The 20,831-nt window shown below is 38.5% G+C and overlaps 2 protein-coding genes across 4 annotated transcripts; both read right to left on the bottom strand.

Moving 5' to 3' along the window:
• Window positions 1–2,299: 2,299 nt before the first annotated feature.
• ARPC5 (actin related protein 2/3 complex subunit 5) lies at window positions 2,300–8,710 on the bottom strand. The gene is made up of 4 exons (XM_026669263.2): window positions 8,442–8,710; window positions 6,442–6,514; window positions 4,731–4,907; window positions 2,300–3,773 (listed from the first exon to the last, which is right to left on the bottom strand). Exons 1-4 carry the CDS (start codon window positions 8,582–8,584, stop codon window positions 3,711–3,713), a joined length of 456 nt encoding a protein of 151 aa, XP_026525048.1. The 5' UTR covers window positions 8,585–8,710; the 3' UTR covers window positions 2,300–3,710.
• Window positions 8,711–11,478: 2,768 nt separating this feature from the next.
• On the bottom strand, window positions 11,479–17,470 carry APOBEC4 (apolipoprotein B mRNA editing enzyme catalytic polypeptide like 4). 3 transcript variants are annotated; one of them, XR_015748354.1, is made up of 3 exons: window positions 17,279–17,470; window positions 14,254–14,332; window positions 13,688–13,822 (listed from the first exon to the last, which is right to left on the bottom strand). XR_015748354.1 is itself a non-coding variant. In XM_087959007.1 (2 exons), the coding sequence occupies exon 2, from the start codon at window positions 14,300–14,302 to the stop codon at window positions 13,274–13,276; it is 1,029 nt and encodes a 342-aa protein (XP_087815133.1). In that variant the 5' UTR covers window positions 14,303–14,332; window positions 17,279–17,470; the 3' UTR covers window positions 11,479–13,273. The 3 variants fall into 3 exon arrangements, 2 of the variants coding, with proteins under 2 accessions (XP_087815133.1, XP_026524933.1); XM_087959007.1 differs by having other exon boundaries at window positions 11,479–14,332; XM_026669148.2 differs by lacking the exons at window positions 14,254–14,332; window positions 17,279–17,470 and adding an exon at window positions 14,065–14,166 and having other exon boundaries at window positions 11,479–13,822.
• Window positions 17,471–20,831: the final 3,361 nt, after the last annotated feature.

The raw sequence follows: 20,831 nt of genomic DNA, 5'->3' as shown, positions 1-20,831 counted from the left end.
CTTTTTCCCTCCGCTGTTTTCTTTCTTTTTTTAAATAAAGTTTTTAAATTATCCAAGAATCTTTATCCCTTTGACACTTTATTTTCAGCTAGAAATAGCCTATTCATGTCAAAGTGGATAAGTATCAATTTCTTATTCGAATCTCTTCTTAATGTTCCAAGTCAGTTAAAACTGTCCATGTTAGAGGGAAAAAAGCCAATTCTGTTTCCTTTCCCTTTCTCTTTCGCAGCTTAAAATCTTTTTTAGGAATAGTATTAGTCTTTAAAAATCAGGTTACAGATACCTTAAATAGATGTTCTCCATTCAACCCAGTCAGTCAAACTTTCTCCTTAAACTTCCTCCTGCACAATCTTGTCCGGTCGGATTCTTCTTTGAGGTGGCCATTTCTAACCACCGCTGCAACCACCTTTGGGAAAGGGAGTAATGGCCAGCCAAGGAGAGATGCGGCTCTCCTCAACCCCGCTGATGGCTCCCCCTTCTTCACCACCTCTACGGGGTAGCTTCAGCCCCAAATCTGGGCAGCTCAGGGCACTCCAGCGGTGAGCATGGATCAAAACTGCGGACAATAGCTATTTCGGTCCGTTGACGAAGAAGCCCAAACCGGAAGTCCCATGTGGATCAATATTCTTCCAGATACTTTGACTAATGCCTATCTGGCTCTATGTTCTACTTCTGTTTGACAATTTGATTTAATTTTTTTAATGGGAATCCAGCATAGTGCAAAGCATCAGCATCCATTATTTTTAGTTTCCAAAATACAACCACAAATGCCTTAAATGCATTATTAGAAAATATAGAATAGTTAAGCGGTGCAGCCTCTTTCTTTAGATACTGCACCTCAAGGGAACCCTGTTAAAGTTGTGAAGTTTGAAGACAATATAACGATTATAGGTCTCATTTGAGACACTGAGGAGTCTGCATATAGATGGGAGGTTAAACAAAAACTGGCCCTATGGTACATATATACGGTAACGATCTGGATCTGACCATGCTTAAAACTGTGGAGTGGATTTTAGGAGCCCTTCTATTTTACTGCTCCTTACTATATTCGACAGCACAGTATCAGCAGTTATATTCTATATATGCATTCTATAATCTCCCAGGACTTGAAATAGATGCTCAATGTTAGAACCATAATTCAAAAGGTACAACAAAGAATGTTCTTCCTGCAGGAAGTTCAGATTGCCCCAGGAGCTGTTTTAGAGGAATTACTGAATCTATTTGTACTTCTATAACTGTCTAGTTTGGTACAGGTACAGACTCCCAACAGCTAAGACTGCAGAAACAGCAATTGCAACCAGCCTGCCTTCCATAGAAGACCTGTACATTGTGCGAGTCGTAAGGAGAGCCAAGTAAAATATTCACAGACCCTTCACATCTTGGACATGAACTGTTTTAACTTCTTCCCTTGGGACGGTGCTATAGGACATTGTATGGCAAAACTAGACACCGGGACAGTTTTTCCCCCTTATGCTATCACTCTGCTGAACACTTCCCTCAGTCTGTTAACCCATGTAGTGTGGCTGTAGTATTCTTTCGTGTTTCTTTATTCTCTCTTTTATCAGATTATTCTGTTGCTTTGCATGTACACAGAGTATTTTTGTGTGTCAATAAAATATTCAATTCAATGCATCAATTACTCAGAAAAAGGAGAAAGATAAACTAGAAGTGAGACACCCCTATAGGTGTACAAGGACTTTGTGACCGGCTATGAGAAAACTATCTTCTATGGCAGCTATTAAAATGCTCATATGCTTATAGAATTCTATTCCATGGAGGTCCTTGCTTTGTTACATAGGATGTAAACTTTACTGAGGACAGTTGGACAAGCACCCATTGGATCAACGTGCTTAGACTTGTCTGCAATGGCAGATTTTTAATTCACATCTGCACAAGGAAAAGCTTCTCCTTCTGTGGTTTACTTTGCAAAACTTTTATTGTCTTTCCTTGAAAGTTCATTGAATAGAGCTTTGCAGGAGTCTGTATTCAAGCAGCAATATTTGATCTGCAGGGTATGTAAGCAGGCACTAAGCATATGTGAGGAACATTTTAAAACATTGGCATTTTCTGACTCTGCAGCTCCTGTGTAGTCTCTGGAAGGATGCATGTTAAGGTGTCCCTTATAAATTCCAGATATGGACAACCCACACTGAATCATATTTTGCTCTCTGAACCTGGATTATTGCATATTCCTATCACTTATTAGTGTTTCATGACTCTTACTACTCTTTTCATTACTCCATTTCTCTTTCTCTTAAGTATACATTAGCAACAGGCAATAAAAACCACACTTTGGAGATTAATATTTAACAGTGACCATTTTATTATTTTTCCTTTTACAAAAAAAGCAGATATAAAAATGAGCAAAATCTTCCTAATTCCATTAAATGTAAATGGAATATACTAGTGAGCTTTGCTCCAAAGTCACATTCAAACTGCTTTCATTCGGGAATGCTCTACATCAGGGTGTCAAACTCGTGGTGTCATGTTGTCATGTGACGGATCACGACTTTCCCCGCCTTTGCTAAAAAGGAGGTGGCCGTGGCGTGTGATGCATCTGGCCCATGGGCCACGAGTTTGACACCCCTGCTCTACATCTTTTAGGAAATTCATGCCTTACTGTATTATAGGTGATTTTTTTTTCTCCCTGATCAACATCATCTTACTTAATACAACTTGGAACATGACCATAAGAGCAAAATTCAAGATCCTCTAGGTCACAGTACCTGAATACTGATCAAGGAATGTCTGCATTTTCAGATAAAACTATACATTAAATTGCTAGGGGGACAATACCAACTTAGCATCCTTGTGTGACGTTTCTCTCATTGCTCCAGTATAACATATAGAATCCGTGGTCCCACATTCTGGTATCATGACTAATTTTTATGTTAATTGCACATTTTATGAGTTATGTACATAGGAAAACAGTATCAGAGAGTACTGCAAGAGGTAACTGGAAATTAGAAATTAAGGGAATATGTCACCCCAAAGAAAAATTCTTTGGCATCAGCCCCAGTCAAATGCAGTGTGTAATTTTATCCTAATCCTTCTTTACACATATTACATTATCAAGAGGCAACTGTTAAACTGAATTCCCCAATGATCTGCTCCTTTCCTTAAATAATTAACAGGGTGCGATTGTAATGAATTCATTACAAATGTTGCATTCAATTGTTATATAAAACATTTACACAACAATGCATAAACCTTTCCATGGACCTTTGCCAGGTGGCATTTTAGCGTTTGATTTTAAAAAATGCAAGGTCCTGCTTCTCTCCCCCCTTTTCCAATTTTAAAAAGCAATCCCACCTGCAACAGACTACATGGAATGCTGCCTGACTAGCTAAGGAATTTAAAATATTGATGTCAATCCCTGCTCAGAACATCTATCTGAAGAGGGAAAGGCAGTGTCTTGTCATGATTTTTTGAAAATGTAGCTCCAATGCAAAAATTTGCATTTGTTATTAAAATCCTCTGTTAGGTATCTTCTTAAAAACAATTTTTTCATTTTGTTTTTTACATTTATCCAACATTTCACAAAAATTTTCATATGTCTATTAAGCCACAGATTATGAAAAAGCAAAAAGGCAAGCCAAGAGAGACAGATGCTACCCACAGGGCAGTGATGGTAATTGGTTTTGGGGTTTTTTTTGGTCTTATACCCAGCATTTCCCACACCCATGGCAGAAGGGGATTTTTCGCTGGACTTAAACTGTTTTCCTGGCAGTTAAGACGCGGACAATGGAACCTACACCTCCAGCAGCAAGAGCCTGCAAAACAGAAAAACCATCATACAGAGTAAATTTAATTATGGATGTTTATGAAATTTTTAACACAAAGAGGTTTAGAAAATTAGAAATACAAGCATTTCACACAATAAATCTAGTATCATGTGGGGGGGGGAGGAGACATGGCTACACAAACAGCTTGCATTACAATAGGAATCACTGACAGAATCTCGTTCCCTTTGCTTATATTTGCAACTAAATCTCTGGCTGTAATGTACATGGTCTTAGTTCACTGCATAAATTACTAATTGGAGGTATACCAGCAATATTTAAAGAGCACAGAACATGCTCAATGGCTTAATTGAAATGTTTATTTTACTTTCTTTATAGTTCCTGTCACTTTTATTCAAATAATTCTTAATGTCCTATGAATGAATATGATAGTTTTTAACAACCAGGGGAAGCATTTCCATTCTCCTTAAATTCCCTCTCCTTCATTTTCTAAAAGCTGAAAATTAATTATCTGTAATAAATGTACATTATTTTACGTTTCTTTTCACTGGTAATCTAGGACTGTTCCTGATTGGACATTATTTTCCAGCCTATGTATAATTTTATTTTTTTAAAGCTCTTCAACCTTTACACATATTTTCTTTTTGAAGTTCTGGGCACATGTTCTTCTTGTTCTTCTATGTGACTTTTCCAGCTGTTTCCTTTGGATATCACTGGTGTGTGTGTGTGTGTGTGTGTGTATGTATGCTTTAGAGAAATCCAAAGTAACAGAATATAATGTGTGAACTTAGAAACAAAACAGCAAACAATGAGATGAAAACTTCATTTCCAAACCTCACATATTCTAAATCTGTTTTTCCAATGTTGAGCATAAGTCTTTCTGAATATGAACAAGCTGAAAATGTATATTACACTTACCAACTCAAGAAAGTAGTTTAGGGGGCTCATTAATAAGAGTAAAGAAATCTGTCGTCTGTGTTAACATACCTTTTCATGCCACTGCAGCAAGACAGCACTGCTGTTGTCAGAGGGACTCTCAAAACCTTTGTAGATATATTTCATTAATAGATCAACTCCATTTTTATCCAAAGATTGCACAGCTTTTTCAATATCATTGGCTTTGAAAGAGATGAGCACTTTCAGGACAATGCTCTCTGCACGATCCTGGAGACAGAAAGAAAGAGTCATACAGAAGGCACCAAGAGCCAAAATTGACTCTGTTTGTAGATTACAAACTAGTACACATTTATTTGAAATTAAGATACACTGAGGTCCAACACAGAAATCCATTAAGATATGCTATTAATGTTTATCCTAAAATGTCAAATATATTCAACAAGCAGCAAGCAAAAATATGGCTTATTAATGCAGAAATAACTAATATTTAGGAATCATTCAAGAACATATAAATCTAGACTTCTGATTATGATGTGTGGCTGGCAGAAAAAGAAATACTGTAAAGGCATTCCATGGTATATTGAACCATAATCCAAATTAGACCATTGCAATAATCTAATTGACTTTCACTAAGTACTACAGGATTGCAGTACAAGTTCATAGATTGCATACAGACAGAGAGGCCCTTCCTTCCTTAAGATGGGCCTTGCAGCAAGAATGGGAAAGCAGTTATTTCCTACTTGGCAATGAACAGTGCAGTATCATTTATATTTCCAAACTGGAAGCATATATTTATCATGTAATACCTTCACTGCACTTAGCTATGGCCCTTATATTTTTAATGTGCTTTATTATAAATTATTTATAATGCTAAAAATGTTCATATCCCCACTGTAGGTATTGTCAGCAACATCAGCAACATGTGTAATTCTAGGAAAATGACACATTCAATTCATATTAGTGTCATTTATATCAGCAAGACTACGATCCTTCCACATAAATCAACTCACAAAGCTGGAAGGTATTTTTAAATAAAGCAAAACAAGATCAGATTAACTTAAAGAATACAAAATTTAAAACTACTTAAATTTATTTTATTTAATATTTAAATTATATTTAAATTTAATAAACATATTTAAAGATAAAAAATAGAGAACCTCAACACACAATTAAGAAACAGACAAACTAGAACCTATATCTGTTTTCTGCTCATGCCAAAATATTTTTTAATGGTCATGTTACATTAAGTCAGATTCAAATAGACTTAGTACAGATGGTCCACTTACAATCATACCTTTAGCATCCATTTAAGGTTACAATGGTGCCAAAAAAAGTGACTTACAACTGGTCCTCACACTTACAATTGCCATAGTGACTTAACTGTGATCTGCATATTCAGCAACCATTGTCCATTTAGAAAACAGTTGCAAGCATCCCATGATCGCCATTTCCAACCTTCCCAGCCAGCTTCTAACAAGCAAAGTCAATGGGGAAAAGGAAGACTGCAACCTCAAGGTACAGTTGCATATCTCATTAATGTAAAAGGTCATATAATGGTTGTGGTCATGTGATGCTTCACTTAATGATCATACTATTAAACAGCCAATTTTCTAGTTCCTATTGTGCTTTTAAATCAAGGACTGCCTCATTAAATCTGCTTGTTATTCGGTTTTCTTCTTAAAATTAAGGCTGCAAAACCACAAGTCAACTCTGTTTTCTTTGGATGCTTTATGAAAATATTCTGAAGAATTGGTTTACCAGTGGCTATTTTTGTAGTTTAAAAAATATCCAGTTACCATACCTTTACAGCTTGACTCTTTGTATTAATTGGAGGATTCTTCAGAGCTGCCTGTAAGGCTGCCATCATGTTTCCTGTGAAGAGCAGTTAAGGGAAACTTGCCAGTCTTTAGAATCAATGTTATTATTAATAATATATCACATTTAAAGCGTTAGAAGTGCTTCAGACATATTAACTGGAATTTCTGTAAGAGCCATGTGAGGTGAGTGATTACAAGAGGTTTTTAGAAAATAGAAATTCTGTTCCAATTCCTGCACAAATTATATTGATTTCCTAGAAAATATCATTTCACATTAAAGTCAAGCCAATATTACTTGTTGGCAATCATGAATTGCATTTTTCTTTATTGGAAAGGCAGAAGATAAATATAACAAATTATCTTATATTTATTAAAAATTTCATGCTACAGAAGAGACAGGAATTAATAGAAAAGCCGCTTGCCAAATGCTCTTTGGTCAATTTGTGGCTTTCGGTTCAAATTGCAAGTTGATATACTTTGAAAAATGCTCTATTGTCCATTCTAAAAGTAGCATTAATTTAGCATCATATTTAGGCAAGTGTATCAGAATAATGAATTAGCAGTATATTACTGAGATGTCAAAACAAATTTTGGTGGCTTATCAGTTTTTAACTGAAAGTGCAACAACATCCATAGATCTGAACGAGCAAAATGCCACTGAACTAGAACTGTTATTAAACAATGAAACATGTCGATACTAGAATACATTTTTTCAATACCTTTCGTTACCTAGACTTATGAAACCATGTAATTACTAGTATGATTAAAAACTAGCCTTAATAAGCTGAGAAAAGAAAATAATTGAACAAGACACAAAATATGAGAACCATACTTTTTAAATAACATACTCCTCAAGGAGTTCTATTCCTACATATACTTGCAACATCTCTTATAGTATTAAGAAGCACTGTAGATGTAACTGTTTCTATAAAAAGAAAACCCCTGCAGAAACCATATACTTCCGTTTCTGAGAAGAGGAAATGGGTGGACTATAATCAAGACTCCTCTCAATTTCATTACCTTAAATCTATTAAATGTGTGCAATAGTAAGCTCCAAGAAAAAATCCAAATTCAACAATTTGAGTTGAAAATTCATGTCATATTAAGCAATTATTTCTCAAGCAGTAGAGAAACTTATCAGAAAGCGGAAAGCAAAATTCCACACAGAGGTTTATACAAACATCAACATTATTTAAAAATGATACTTCCCAATAACAGCATGATTTTTCATTTTAAAAAGAATCAAAAATTGCTTTACTCCAGGACTTCTTGGGAGGATGTTAGAAACAACCCACATCTAATTTAAATTACTGCAGCCTTATTTACACTAAACCTGTAGTTAAAATTAGAGGCTGTAGTAATTTAAAACACAGTAACAGCTTTTTTGATTTTCTAATTACAGCTTTCTTTTCTTCTTTTGCAAAACCTATGATGATGAGCAGCATCTCCAGACCAATAATAGGCAGAGTATCCAAAAGATTTTGCAATTCCCAAGTTACTAATCCCAAGTAAAAATAGTGTACTCTTAAGTAGCCTCTAAATTAAAAGCTCCAAGCAGCGATCCTTGCTCTGTTAATTCATCGGCCCCATTCACACTGCAAGGGCGAGGCAACGACTGAGCGAACTTTTCAAGTCCGTTTTGAGAGCTCGGATTTCAGGAATAAAACCGAAATAGATTTTAAATAAGGAACTCTTAGAAAAAAAAGAAGAAGCACCCAACGATCATAGTGACATTGTTGGGACCACCTCAATCGGACTGCAAAAATCCGGAGGGTCCCTGGAGTGCAGCAAAGACCCAGCCATGTCTGCGCTTCTTTGCTACTCTCCAGAGGTCGTGCACATGGGGTCGCCAGATGTGGTCGCCGTAAACCCAGGACGCTACTGCCAATGCTGTGGGGATCTGCACTCGCAGCCCGTGATCTTTCGCGGAGAGCCCACCGAGAATGACGTGCCCCGCCTGCCCGCCCAGGCAGCAGAAGGATATTGCCTTAGGCACGAGTCCACCTCGCCCTCGTCCGGCCCCACCTGCCCATCCCCGCCGTCCTCCTCATCCACGAACTTGTTCTCGTCGTACTCGTCCACATCGACGCGGCGGAAGCGCGCGGAGGAGACCGTGTGCTTCGCCATCACCGCCTCCACCTCCGTCCGGCAAACAAGCGGCACCCACAGCACACTCCCACCCAAAGCGGAAGAAGGAAGTTAGCGGAACCGCGGACGCCGGCAACGCGCCTGCGCAACGCCCGCCTGCGCCGTTCCTCGCCTTGTACGGCAAGCGGAGAACGCAACTTAGGAGGGTTGGGTTTTTTTTTTTTTTTTTAGCCGCCTTATTGGTTACTCCATTTTTTTTTGTTTCGTTTACTGATTTTTTTTAAAATTGTAGCTGTTGCGCACGCGCAGTACCGCTTTGGGTTCTGGGTGAACAGTACTGGACGCGCCTTCAGAGCAGCCATTTCAACCCCACCCTGATAAGGGTTCCCGTGGCTCATGCGCAGAACTCTTGGGTGGGGTCATGGGCGCGCGTGTCTTCCTACAGTGGTGTGATGGAAGGTGGGGAGAAGTTGGTCGGTTTCCATAGAAACGGGCTGAGTGGGGGAGCGGTTCAGGTCCGCCGTGGTTAAATGGAGTGTAGGACTGTAGCTGAACGGTGTTCCTGTCGGTCCTTGAAGAAATGTCAACGAAGAGGAAAAAGCTCCCCATCCCACTAATGACGAAAATTGAAGCGGATGATCCAGCGACAGGGCCTGCTATAAAAATAGACTTTTTAGATAGGAAAACAGCTTCTTTGAGTGACAGCATCCTATCATGTTGTATATCCTATGGGAGGGAAGAAATTACCTTATAGTACCGCCCCCTCCCATTATTTGTCAAATGTATGCAGCTGCCTCTCACAGATGCTGGTTACAAAGCAATAGCACTTAGATTTATATACAGCTTCACAGTCCCAAGCAGTTTTACAGAGTCAGCATATTTCCCTCAACAATCTGGGTCCTCATTTTACCAACTTCGGAAGGATGGAAGGCACAGTCAATCTTGAGCCTGGTGGGATTCGATCTGCCAAATTGCAGTCAGCAGAAGTAGCTTGCAATACTGCATTCTAACCACTGCCCCACCACAGCTCACGAAAGTTAAAATATTAAATATTTTTAAAAGAGGTTATACTGTCATACAAGTAAAAAACACTACAGTCCTCAGTTTGCATCATTGGTTTAGCAGCCGTTTGAAGTTAATAATGGCACTGAAAAAGGTGACACGCATCTGATCGTCACGGCATCCCCAATGTCACATGATCAGAATTCAGGCACTTGGCAACCAACATATTTACAATAGTTGCAGCATCCCAGGATCATGTGTTTGCCATTTGCGACCTTCCTAGCTGTCTTCCGAGAAGCAAAGTCAATGAGATAAGCCATATTCGCTTAACAACTGCATGATTCATTTAACAACTCTGGTGATTAGCTTAACCATGGCAAAAATGGTCATAAAATTGGGCACGGCTCACTTAACTGCCCTGCTTAGCAATGGTACCAATTGTGGTTGTCAGGCCTACCTGTAATATATTTGAATGCCCAGAGGGGGACATAATCAGTAGAGGTTAGAGCATAAATGACCCTGGGTTGCTCCATGATTTGTGATGGCAAGATTGTGGTGAAGAGCCATAGTAATGGAAGCCATATCCTTTCAATATTTCAGACAGATCAAAGACATTTCAATAGAGCAGGTGTGGGTGATATTTGGAACAGTGATCTTGGTAATGCAGGTTGGAGAACTGGGGACTCTTGCCTCAGTAAAATCTGGGCTGTGTTTGAGGGAAGCAGCAGATCTTTGCTCACCACAAAAGTTTTCCTTGGCATAGAAGAACTTCTTGGCCACAACTTTCCTAAGTATCTAGTGACCTGTATCCTAGGAAGCTGGGGAACAAGCCAGTTTTCCCACAACAGTCTTGAACAAAAACATTGAAGTCATCCAGACTCTGCAGGAGGTAATTCACCAATGTTCAGTGTGGGGAAAATCCTCAAGAAATACTGTTGAATCTCTTAAGCAATAATAATAGGCCTTTCCACATTTTTCATGGTTGGCCATCTTAGTTCAATGGCAGAGGGTCCTCATAAAATATTCCCTCATTACATTTTATTATTGCTATTAAAAATGTACATGTGTATGTCTTTTTCACCAAATCCTGGTTGTAACCTGCCATTTAAAAAGAATAGCAAAAATATATAGTGATTTAAGGGGATAACAAATGGATTAAATTTAATTGAACATATAAATAAATTGGGGGTGTAGGATTTTGTATGATTTATGAGCAGATACATTCCTTCTGTTTAAATTACTGGTTCACCCTTTCCTAAATTAAGATAACTGGAATGATTTAGCCAGGGGTGGGCTTCAAAAAATTTGGCAAAGGGTTCTCTGCCCATTTGCTGGGTAGGCGTGGCCATGATGGGTGTGGCCTAGGCCTCCTTCACCATGGCGAGGATGGCATTTGCCCTCCCTGGACTCCGGTGGCTCTCTGGAAGCTGGAAACAAGTCTATTTCCAATCTTCCCAAACTTCTGGGAGGCCCATTTTTCACCCACCCAGAGCCTCCACATGCGCCCTGCACTTATCTGCATCTAAAATGGGCCGTGTGGGGACTCCTGGGAGGGGCGAGGCAGGGCGAGCCAGAAGTGGAATTTGGGGGTTCTCCGAACTGAACAGAATCTAAACTAGGGGCTCTCCTGAATCCCTGCAAACCCCCAGCAGCCCACTCCTGGATTTAGCAAATTAAAAATATTGTAACATCTTAAAAATATAATTTCCCCCCAATTATTTGTTGGAGTTTTTTATGTACTGGATTAAACTTAACCAAACATAAATTGGCCTATTTTCTAAAGTTCAATGCATTTATGAAAAGAGAAGAATTAACAAACACTAATTTAAGATGAGCATGATTGTTGGCTTCACTGAAATGGATTTATTTAATCCATTTCTCAGTTGTCTTTCATTATGATCAAAATTAGTTCACAATGCAATGGTGGAACAGTTTATCGAAGCAAAGAATAATTTATAAAAAATACTTTAAAAGAAAAGAGGTTAAGTTATCATCATGCTTTAATTCACATGGCTTGTGGATCAGTCCCATGGAACTTGATGGAATTTCAAGAGCAGCCACCTCTTCTGCCAAAATTTGTTTCAAGCAGGATTTTCCTCTCATTTTGTTTATTTCTGATGTATTAGAATGTTTGTGTAGATTTCAGTTTTACAGGAACTTTCACAAGCCATTTTATAAGTTAACACTGATTAATGGAAGCTAGAAAGCCATTTTACTGTAGCATTCTTGATCACCCAAAAATGCATTTTGAAAAATAATTATGTGAGGTTCTATATAGGAATATGCCATGCACTATGTTTTTTTCACAAAGATGTTCAGTTTTTAATTGTATATTTATTGCAGTCCATGACCAGAAAACAAAAAGCAATCGAAAAAATTATTACCCAGTTCATAATCAATTATAGCTGTGCCAGAAAGATGGCAAATTTACAACACACATTAAAAAACTCTTGAGCCATACAATTTTTTCCTGTTGTAGGTAGTTAGCATCCAACCCGCTCCTAGAAAATTGAAATATCCTAGGAAATATTAAAAAAGCAGAATATTTCCCCTAAAAATAGTAGAAACTCAAGAGTAGAAACAGAAGCAGAAGCTCACCCCCACCTTTGTTAATGGGTGGGCCATTAAGGCCTGGGCCAGAATACTTTACATAGCAAAGATCTCCAGGTAAAACCATACCAATTGCTCAAAAGCCCTTTCAGTGCATCATCATCCAGCAAGGCTCAGCCACGCCTGGAACTCAGGACAGCCTACAGAGTTGCCCCTGCATGGCCCCATGGGAGTCTGACAACCAATCAGAATACAAGCTTCAATTCAAATCCCAACAAAGGTTATAAAACCCAGGCACTCTCAGCATATCAGTCCTTCCTTCTCTTTTCCTTCACCTTGGAGCATGTGATCATCCTTCTTTGGAGCTTCAAGCCATGTGGTCCTGCTGTCCACCATTAAACCATCTTTCCTAACAGCCTCCATGTTTCCATTGTCCTTTTTCCTACTTGGAACTGAACCCAGAAGGATATTTCTTCCAACACTGTCTTATCCCCTTTTTTTGAGAGTTGCCCTCAGCTATGTTTTTGTCCTAGTTCTGCCCATTTTATTTTAATGTATCCATCAACATAACATGAAATGATATAGTTGGTCTGAAAGAAATTTTCTGTTGAAATTGAAAACAAGGTTATTGTCCCAACTGGTGACAGCTGCCTGAATCAAAAGTAAAAATTTTTTTTCCAAGCAGAATTTTCATAGACATCTAAAGTAAGAATGTTACAAAATTGCACCACGTAAACTCTTATCTTTAGAATCAAAATAAATCTTTGTACATTAGAACTTCTGATTGTTATTTTTCATAGCTTCATTGTGGTATGGCAAGGTTGATTTCTCAGATGGGGAGGGAAAGGGGATCTTCACTCTGATTTTAGGTAAGTAGTCACTTAAATTCGTATCAATTTGAGAAACAGCCTTCACAGTTGCCCATTGCTTTGTTGCTGTTACTGTAAATGGCTCTGGAGGAAAAACCAAAAGATTGCTTTGCCATCTTCTCTTCAGCTGCTGGCAGTGATATTCCATGTCTTTTTCCAATATACAAATTACATATGGGGGTGGAAATGTTCATGTTCTTCTCCATACTCTTAACTCATTGCTTTATCTATTCCTTCCTATGAATTGCCCAGTCCTGCATTCTGATTTTATATGATGTGAATTTAATCCTTTTTCATTCTATAACCTTCAAGCTCTGTAGATTTGTTTGAAAGGTAATGTTTTTCCCCTGTGAAAAGAGCTTTCCTTTGGTATTAATTTGCTTAATGACTCATTTGGCATGTTTACATGTCTGACAATGTTTCTAGGTTTCTTGTATAAAGGTGGCAAAGTATTAATAGGAGGTGTGAAATGAAATGATGGCATTCCCTTTGGAGGCAATCTGTTACTTGTCAGTTCTGCTGGGTAGTTTGAAGTTGATAAGTAATAGTTTTGCAAACTTGGTGCAGCACTTGAAGTTCCATAAATTGGCTGAGACCAGGTGTTAACAAAGGGCAATTTCATTCCTGTTATACTGCGAATTTGTGTTGCATTTTTTTTATCAGCCAGGGTTCTTATAGGCAAAATTGGGTGGTAGAATCTTGCTTGTGGCATAGAACTCACAAAATTATAGAGGAGGGAATGCCAAAGTCCACCACAGAGGGGATTCAGTGTCACCTGAGGCCACATGCTGGCAAGACTCCGCAAGGCTTCACAATTCCAGGTGGACATGGGGAAATCCTCCTCTGTGTGATACAGCTGTGAGAAATAAATGCAGAGTGTGATGTCTTGATGCTTCATTAAAAAACTGTAAATTTTGCTTATGCACCCATGCTCTGCCTCATTACAAGGAGAATAATTTGAATAAAGAAATATATATGCAATGTTCCCCCAATTGTGTACAACTGAGTCTAGATAACCATCCATTTCAAATAGCATTGCTTCTGGATGGATGTTGTATTCTTCACAGTTTGTAACTTGGCCCTTTTGAATTAATTTACCTGATACATGTCTCAACTCATAAAAGAGAAGGTGTTTATTTTGGTAATCCATTGGCCCATATGGGAATCCAAAAGCCTTTTGAAATTCTGTGTAAGAAACTCGTGCTACTTCCCCTGTTTGTATGTGATAAGGACATTTAGGACAATTTTGGCTCATTGTTAGCCAGTAATATGGCTTCACTATTGTACCTCTTTGTGTTAGGTATTCTTGGCAAAATGGTATTGTTTCTAAGTCCATTATGTGTGAAAACCTTGAAAGCTGACAGTCCTGAAACACAGAGAAGAAATTCCGAATAGTTATTTCCCTGTTTGTTTAGAAGTTTTGAAATTAAAATCACATCTACATTACAAATTCAAACCAACCATATATTGAACTCTATATGAGAAGAAGCTAAGAACAGTTTCTGTTTTTATATTAATGAAGTGGTTGTTAGAGAACCCTAGACTTTATGTAATTGACCATTTCCATGGAAGCAAAGAAATATAAATTACTATATTTTGTATTTTAACATATATCCTGGAGCTGCGAGGCATTTCACATTTGTTTATAAAACATTGGTTTGGACCATGTGCCAAGAGCATAGCAGCCACTTGCAAGTCTTTAAATCAGCTGTGTACTTGTGCAGCATAGTACACCTCTCCCAATATATCTATCCCAATAAAACTCTAAAAACTTCACCTTGAATTTTTTTCAGCCTCTCCTGGCTATAATGTTATTTTTTAAAATGGTTAGATTTGGGTCTGAATGTGAGACTGTTATGTCAATAGAAAGGAAGGATTTTTCCCCAAACTTTTCGCCAGCTGTGTCCTCTAAGAGGCATTTGTATTCTGTGTAGTGTAGTAAAGAGTGTGGGTGTTTCTGCTCCCTCCTTGTGTTGCACCTTTGGGTATAGATGCATACTGAAAAGCACAGGATGGATTACATATTGTGGAGTCCTTGGTGCTCTCTGAGCTTGGTTTTTTGCTTGCAGATATTTCATTACCAACTAGGTTAAATCATACTGCTAGTGAGTGTGGGGTTTACTCCTTGTTTATATACAGCAGATTCCCCTAACAGTATTAGTAAGAATGCTTTTTTTCTTCCTAGTGGTTCCTTGATTATGGTATTGGTTCCTGCTTGATTGTCTGGTGTTAATCCCCGCTTATCTGGATATTGACTGCTGGAGAGCATGTGTTCAAGCCTTCTTAGTTTTTTTAGCTTAGTCTTTTTGAATGGTGTATAAATGTGGTTTATTTCTATGTGACTATTGATGGCTGAAGGGACATGGTGGCTCAGTGGCTAAGACACTGAGCTTATCAATCAGAAAGGTCGGCAGTTCGGTGATTTGAATCCCTAGCACCGCGTAACAGAGTGAGCTCCCGTTATTTGTCCCAGCTTCTGCCAACCTAGCAGTTCGAAAGTATGTAAAAATGCAAGTAGAAAAATAGGGACCACTTTGGTGGGAAGGTAACAGCATTCCATGTGCCTTTGGCATTTAGACGTGCTGGTCACATGACCACGGAGATGTCTTCAGACAGTGCTGGCTCTTCAGCTTTGTAATGGAAATGAGCACACACACCCAGAGCCGGAAACGACTAGCATGTATGTGCAAGGGGAACTTTTATCTTTATCTTTACTAATGATGGCTGACTAACTATTCTGAAATGTCAAGCTTCCAGGAATTCCCTAGTATTTTTGTATTTAGTTTGGTCTAGAACACCCACAGTTTCCCATCTGAAACTATAGTTGAATTTGTCCTTATGTTATGAGATTAAGATTTTTTTTATCATGTCTTATGACTGCTAGTTGGTCATCATGGTGGTCAAAAAACTCTGCTAGTGTTTTGCCTGTCTATCCTGCATTTTTCTCTTACAATTATTTCTACCTTCCTTCTACACCCCCAGAATCAAGGCTGTTGAAGAATCTCCTGGATCCAGAATTGAGATATCTAGGCTAGAAGAAGTCAACATCAAATTTTTGGTTGCCTTTTTCCTATCGCTGCCAGACCTACATTTTCTACAAGTTGCATTCATTGAAACTGCATAAAATTGGCTGGTGTGCGTGTATGTGTGTTGTGTTGTGGTGAGGGGTGTCAAGACCCACAGGTTGGATCCAGCTTGGTATGTGGTTGGATCCTGCCCATGGGGCCATCCTGGAAAATGTAAGGATCTGGCTCGCATCGCTTAGGCCGAGTCTACTCAATACAAAGAGGAAACATTGGGCCTGCGTCGCTTTGGCCCAGTCTACCCAATGCAAAGAGGAAACATACCAGCTGTTTGGGGAGTGCTGTCAAGCTGGCCATGCCCACCCAGTTGGCCACCCTCACCCAGTTGGCCATGCCCCCCGAGGTCAACCTCAGCCCTGACACGGCTCTCAATGAAATTGAGTTTGACACCCCTGGTGTGGTGGATGGTGATTTCCTCATCTAGATCACCTCACATCTCCTTTTTACTACAGTAATTACAGAAGCTCTTTCAACCTAAATAAATTTGCTGAAAAGAAACACAATAAATTATGGTGCCAATTAAGAAATACAATCTTTATCAAAAAGACATTTTGCCATTTAGGTATTCTCTGAAGAATAAGAAAGAAAGGGATTCTACTTTCAATGCCCAAAATTTTACTTTTTGTTTTGTTTTCAGCCAATTAAGGCTTTGGGATAGCATGCTGCTCTTTTAAGATACAGTGCTGCTTCTGGAATTCCTTATGCTATTTTCTCAGCAACAGTTCTGGCTCCATTAAGAGATCCCAGAGCTTCCTTATTCTCTCAAATATACAGTATATTTATTAGACTATGATAGTGGGAAAGGAACTGTGACCTCTCTGCCCCACGGGGACTTCTGTAGTAACTCACTATGTAATATATCCCGTCATTTGACTGATTTCAACATCTTGATAAGTTGCATTTGTATGTTTTTCATTTGGTGGAAAAATATTGGTAACTTATAACTTTTCCTCCTAAATTGAGCAGATAAAAACTGGCAAAAACATTAAGTAGTCTCTTCTTCCACCTCTGAATCCAATTAAATGGGAAGTTACCTATGAACCTCCCCCTCCCATACATTATTGTAACTATTTGAAATATGTTTAACCCTGAAGTCACTTGAATTCTTAAAGAGCACAGAATGACAAAATGTGTATAATAAAATCAAAGCTTGCTTCCGAGAAATAAGATATGCTTTGTTGTTCAGAAACTAAGCACAGCACATATATGTAATATTGAGCTTTACTTACTGTCAAAATTTCTTGAGGCCAGAATAGCAGTAACAGTTAATCTCAGCCACAGCCTTACTTGAATCCTATTTTCAGTGTCCTGAGAAAGAGAGATAATAACCCTTACAACTACTTATTTTAGAAGACAACTAGTTTCTAATAAATTTTCTTGTAGCTTGACAACTTACATGTGTGGTGAATAAACGTGTTGTATTGACAATTTCAAGTGCTAGGTTACCTTGATAGAAACAGCAGGCTTGTTCTTGTTTGTTGCTTGAAAGACTTGTTAGATCAGTTCCTGTGCCTGTTAGAAACTTGATCACTATTGCCAAATGTATTCAGTAACATCAGTTTACATGAAAAATCACAACTTGGTAGAGCAGGTGATGAATGGATCTAATAATGCTGTGTATGTGGATCTTATGGAACCCCATAGTTTATCAAGTGGCTCAGAGAGTTGAGGAGATATAAGAGATGCCTAGAGCGGTGATGGAGGAAGACAAAGAACAAGATTGACACCCAGCACTACCTTATGGCAATACCTGTATTGGGCTTAGCTTGTGGCAATAAAACGATGAAATAAAATTACTTTGCCTTATTATATTTCAGATAGTTTACCAGCAGCTCTGTTTTGGGTAAGCATGTTCCATCCTAGTTAAGAAGGAGCAAGGATGCCCTTGGCAGGATTGCTGTGAGAAATATTCCTGGCATCTATCAGATGAAGCCACTTGACTTTGCTTAGACATAGAATCTGGCTGGGGAGAGATGATGGATATGCATCTGAACCTTGTTATCTGGGAGGAGTTAGAGCCAGTTGCTCTTGAGAAAGTGGTCCTTAAGGCTGTGAACTTGGCCACCTATGTTCTGGATCGATGCCAATCTTGGCTGGGAGTGGGTTGGGTTCAAGCTGCAATTAATGCCTCTTCAGTAGAAGGGGTAGTACTAACTGCTCTGAAGGAAGCGTTGGTGTCTGTCTGTCCTCAAGAGGCCATCCTTGGACCACGGTATTGGACAACTTTCATCTAGTGAAAGTTCCGTTTTGTGAAAATTCCATCTTTCCATTTTTAACTTTCAGTTTATCAGAATGTTCTTTATGCAGCCATCTGGGTTCTTCTTGGGTTTCTTATTTTTCTTTTTTAGTGGCACTGTGGTGGACTGGGATTTTATAATCACATTTTTCAGAGTTTTCCAAGCTTCATGAGCTGTTTTCCAGACTCCTTCCTTGTTTTCCATGGAATCCTTCCCAGTCTCTCTTTTAAGTTTGTTGAATTCAGCTCTTTTAAAGGCTAAGACACTAAAGGTAGTCTTTGACTTACAGCAGTTCATTTAGTGACCATTTGAAGTTACAACAACATTGAAAGAAGTGACCTATGATCATTTTTCACACTACAGCATCCCCATGATCATGTGATTTACATTTGGATGCTTGATAGCTGGTTCATATTTATGATGGTTGCAATGTCCCAGGGTCATGTGGTCTTGCTTTTGCGATCTTTTGACAAGCAAAGTCAATGGGAAATTCACCTAACAACCATATTACTAATTTAACAACTTCAGTGATTCACTTAACAAACATGGCAAGAAAAGTTGTCAAATGGGGCAAAACTCACTTAACAAATTTCTCACTTAACATAAATTTTGGGCTTAATTGTGATCATAAGTCAAATGAATTGAATTATATTGAATGAGGAATGGGAGCAATTACAAAATTCCTTGACATGCCTTTGGATACTTTTTTGGTCAAATTTTAAGAGAGAGTTGGGTGGGGGGAAGGATTTTGTTTTTGTCCCAAATTATTTCCATATTGATCCTTAACACAACCCCAAACTTCAACAAATAACAATTTCAGGATGTTGGGAACCAGCATGTGAGACATAGGTTGCCCACCTGTGTTTTGTTGCATGATGTAACAATGGAGTGTTGAATATTTTGAAACCATATGGGTTCAGTTTTCATACACCAAACCAAAGTCAAACAGATCATGTATAGATCATGTATGTCATGGTTCAGCACCATACATAAATCCAGCTTGTATATTGTTTTTCAACATTCTCTTGGCTCTTGCCAATTACCTACTTTCATTTTAATGCAACTTACAGGATTATTGCAAAGGAGATTATATATATATATATAATCTTAGAGTTCTTTTGTATATGTATTGGATTAAAATGTTTACAAAATATTACACATTACTGAAATAAAATAGTAGTGAAATGTGACAGCATTCCTATTTTCAGAACAAGTTGTAAATTATATAAATGTCAGGGAATTTCACTATGTTAACTCAGTCCATCATTAAAGCCTTCAGAGCAACATAATCAAGAAATATGCTTACAAAACAATCTTATGACCATCCAGTGAACTGATATGACTGGATATAAATTTCCCAAGCCGAATCTGTACATAATTTATTATTAAAAAGCCTCCATGTTTAATATAGAAATCACTTCCTTTGCAGCTTCTTAGAAAGATTACCGTATTTTCCGGACTATAGAGTGCATCGGAATATAAACCGCACCCACTAAATTTTAAAAGAAAAAATATTTTTACATATATTAGCCGCACCAGACTATAAGCCGCAGATATATACGTTGTGAAATGAGATATTTACACAGAAAGATTTTGTAAATGTTTATTTACATACTTAATTGTTTCCAAACAGTGCCTGTAACACGGCAGTAAAACGGCTGAACAAACAAAACAGAAAAGTCATTAATGTTTTTATTCATCCTCCTCCTGTGCACTGAAACCACTGAAGTCATCTCCAGTGTCGGAGTTGAAGAGCCTCAGAACATCTCTGTCACACACCTTTTCAGTCTCTCTGTCGGTGTTGCTCTCAGTGTCACTTTCATCTCGAGGCACAGTTACCGATGAAGTTGTGCTGTTCTGTCCACGCAGCAGTCCAGCCTTTCAAAACCCCTTGGTGATTGTGGATTCTTTCACACTGCTCCACGCTGTTAGGATCCACTGGCAAACCTCAGAAAAGAATGCTCTTCGCATGCGGCCAGTTTTTGTGAATGATTTCTCACCGCTGGTCATCTAAGCCTCCCACTCACCTCGGAGTGCCGCTTTAAATGCACGATTCACAATGATGTCAAGTGGCTGCAAAAACTTAGTTGTACCTCCAGGAATCACAGCTGGAATTGAGTTTGTTCTCTTGATGGCTGCTTTCACAGAATCTGTTATATGGGCTCATACTGTCCAAAACAAGCAATGATTTTTTTCCGGTTAAAAAATCCTCCCGGGCACTTACTGTAGCACTCAGTCATTAGGCTTTCTATCATCCACCCTTTTTTGTTAACTTTAACGACTGTGCCCTTCAGGAGTTTTTCTTTTGGCATAGTCATCAGCTTAAAAATCACCATCGGTGGAAGCTTCTGTCTCAGATGTGGTGCAGCTCAAACACACGTGAAATGTGTTCTCTCGTGGCCAGTTGTTTTCACCATAATGGATGACGCTCCTGTCTTGTTAACAGTTCTAGTTAGAGGCAGGTCAAACATTAAAGGTACTTCATATTTATGATGTCGTCTGGTCCGATGGAATTCTTGGCTAGTTTTGTTTCAATAAATTTGTG

This window comes from Notechis scutatus, chromosome 3, assembly GCF_049901735.1.
Source record: "Notechis scutatus isolate UNSWTSFEM ecotype Mainland chromosome 3, rNotScu1.2, whole genome shotgun sequence".
Lineage (NCBI taxonomy): Eukaryota > Metazoa > Chordata > Lepidosauria > Squamata > Elapidae > Notechis > Notechis scutatus.
This window is presented reverse-complemented; position numbering and strand designations above follow the sequence as displayed.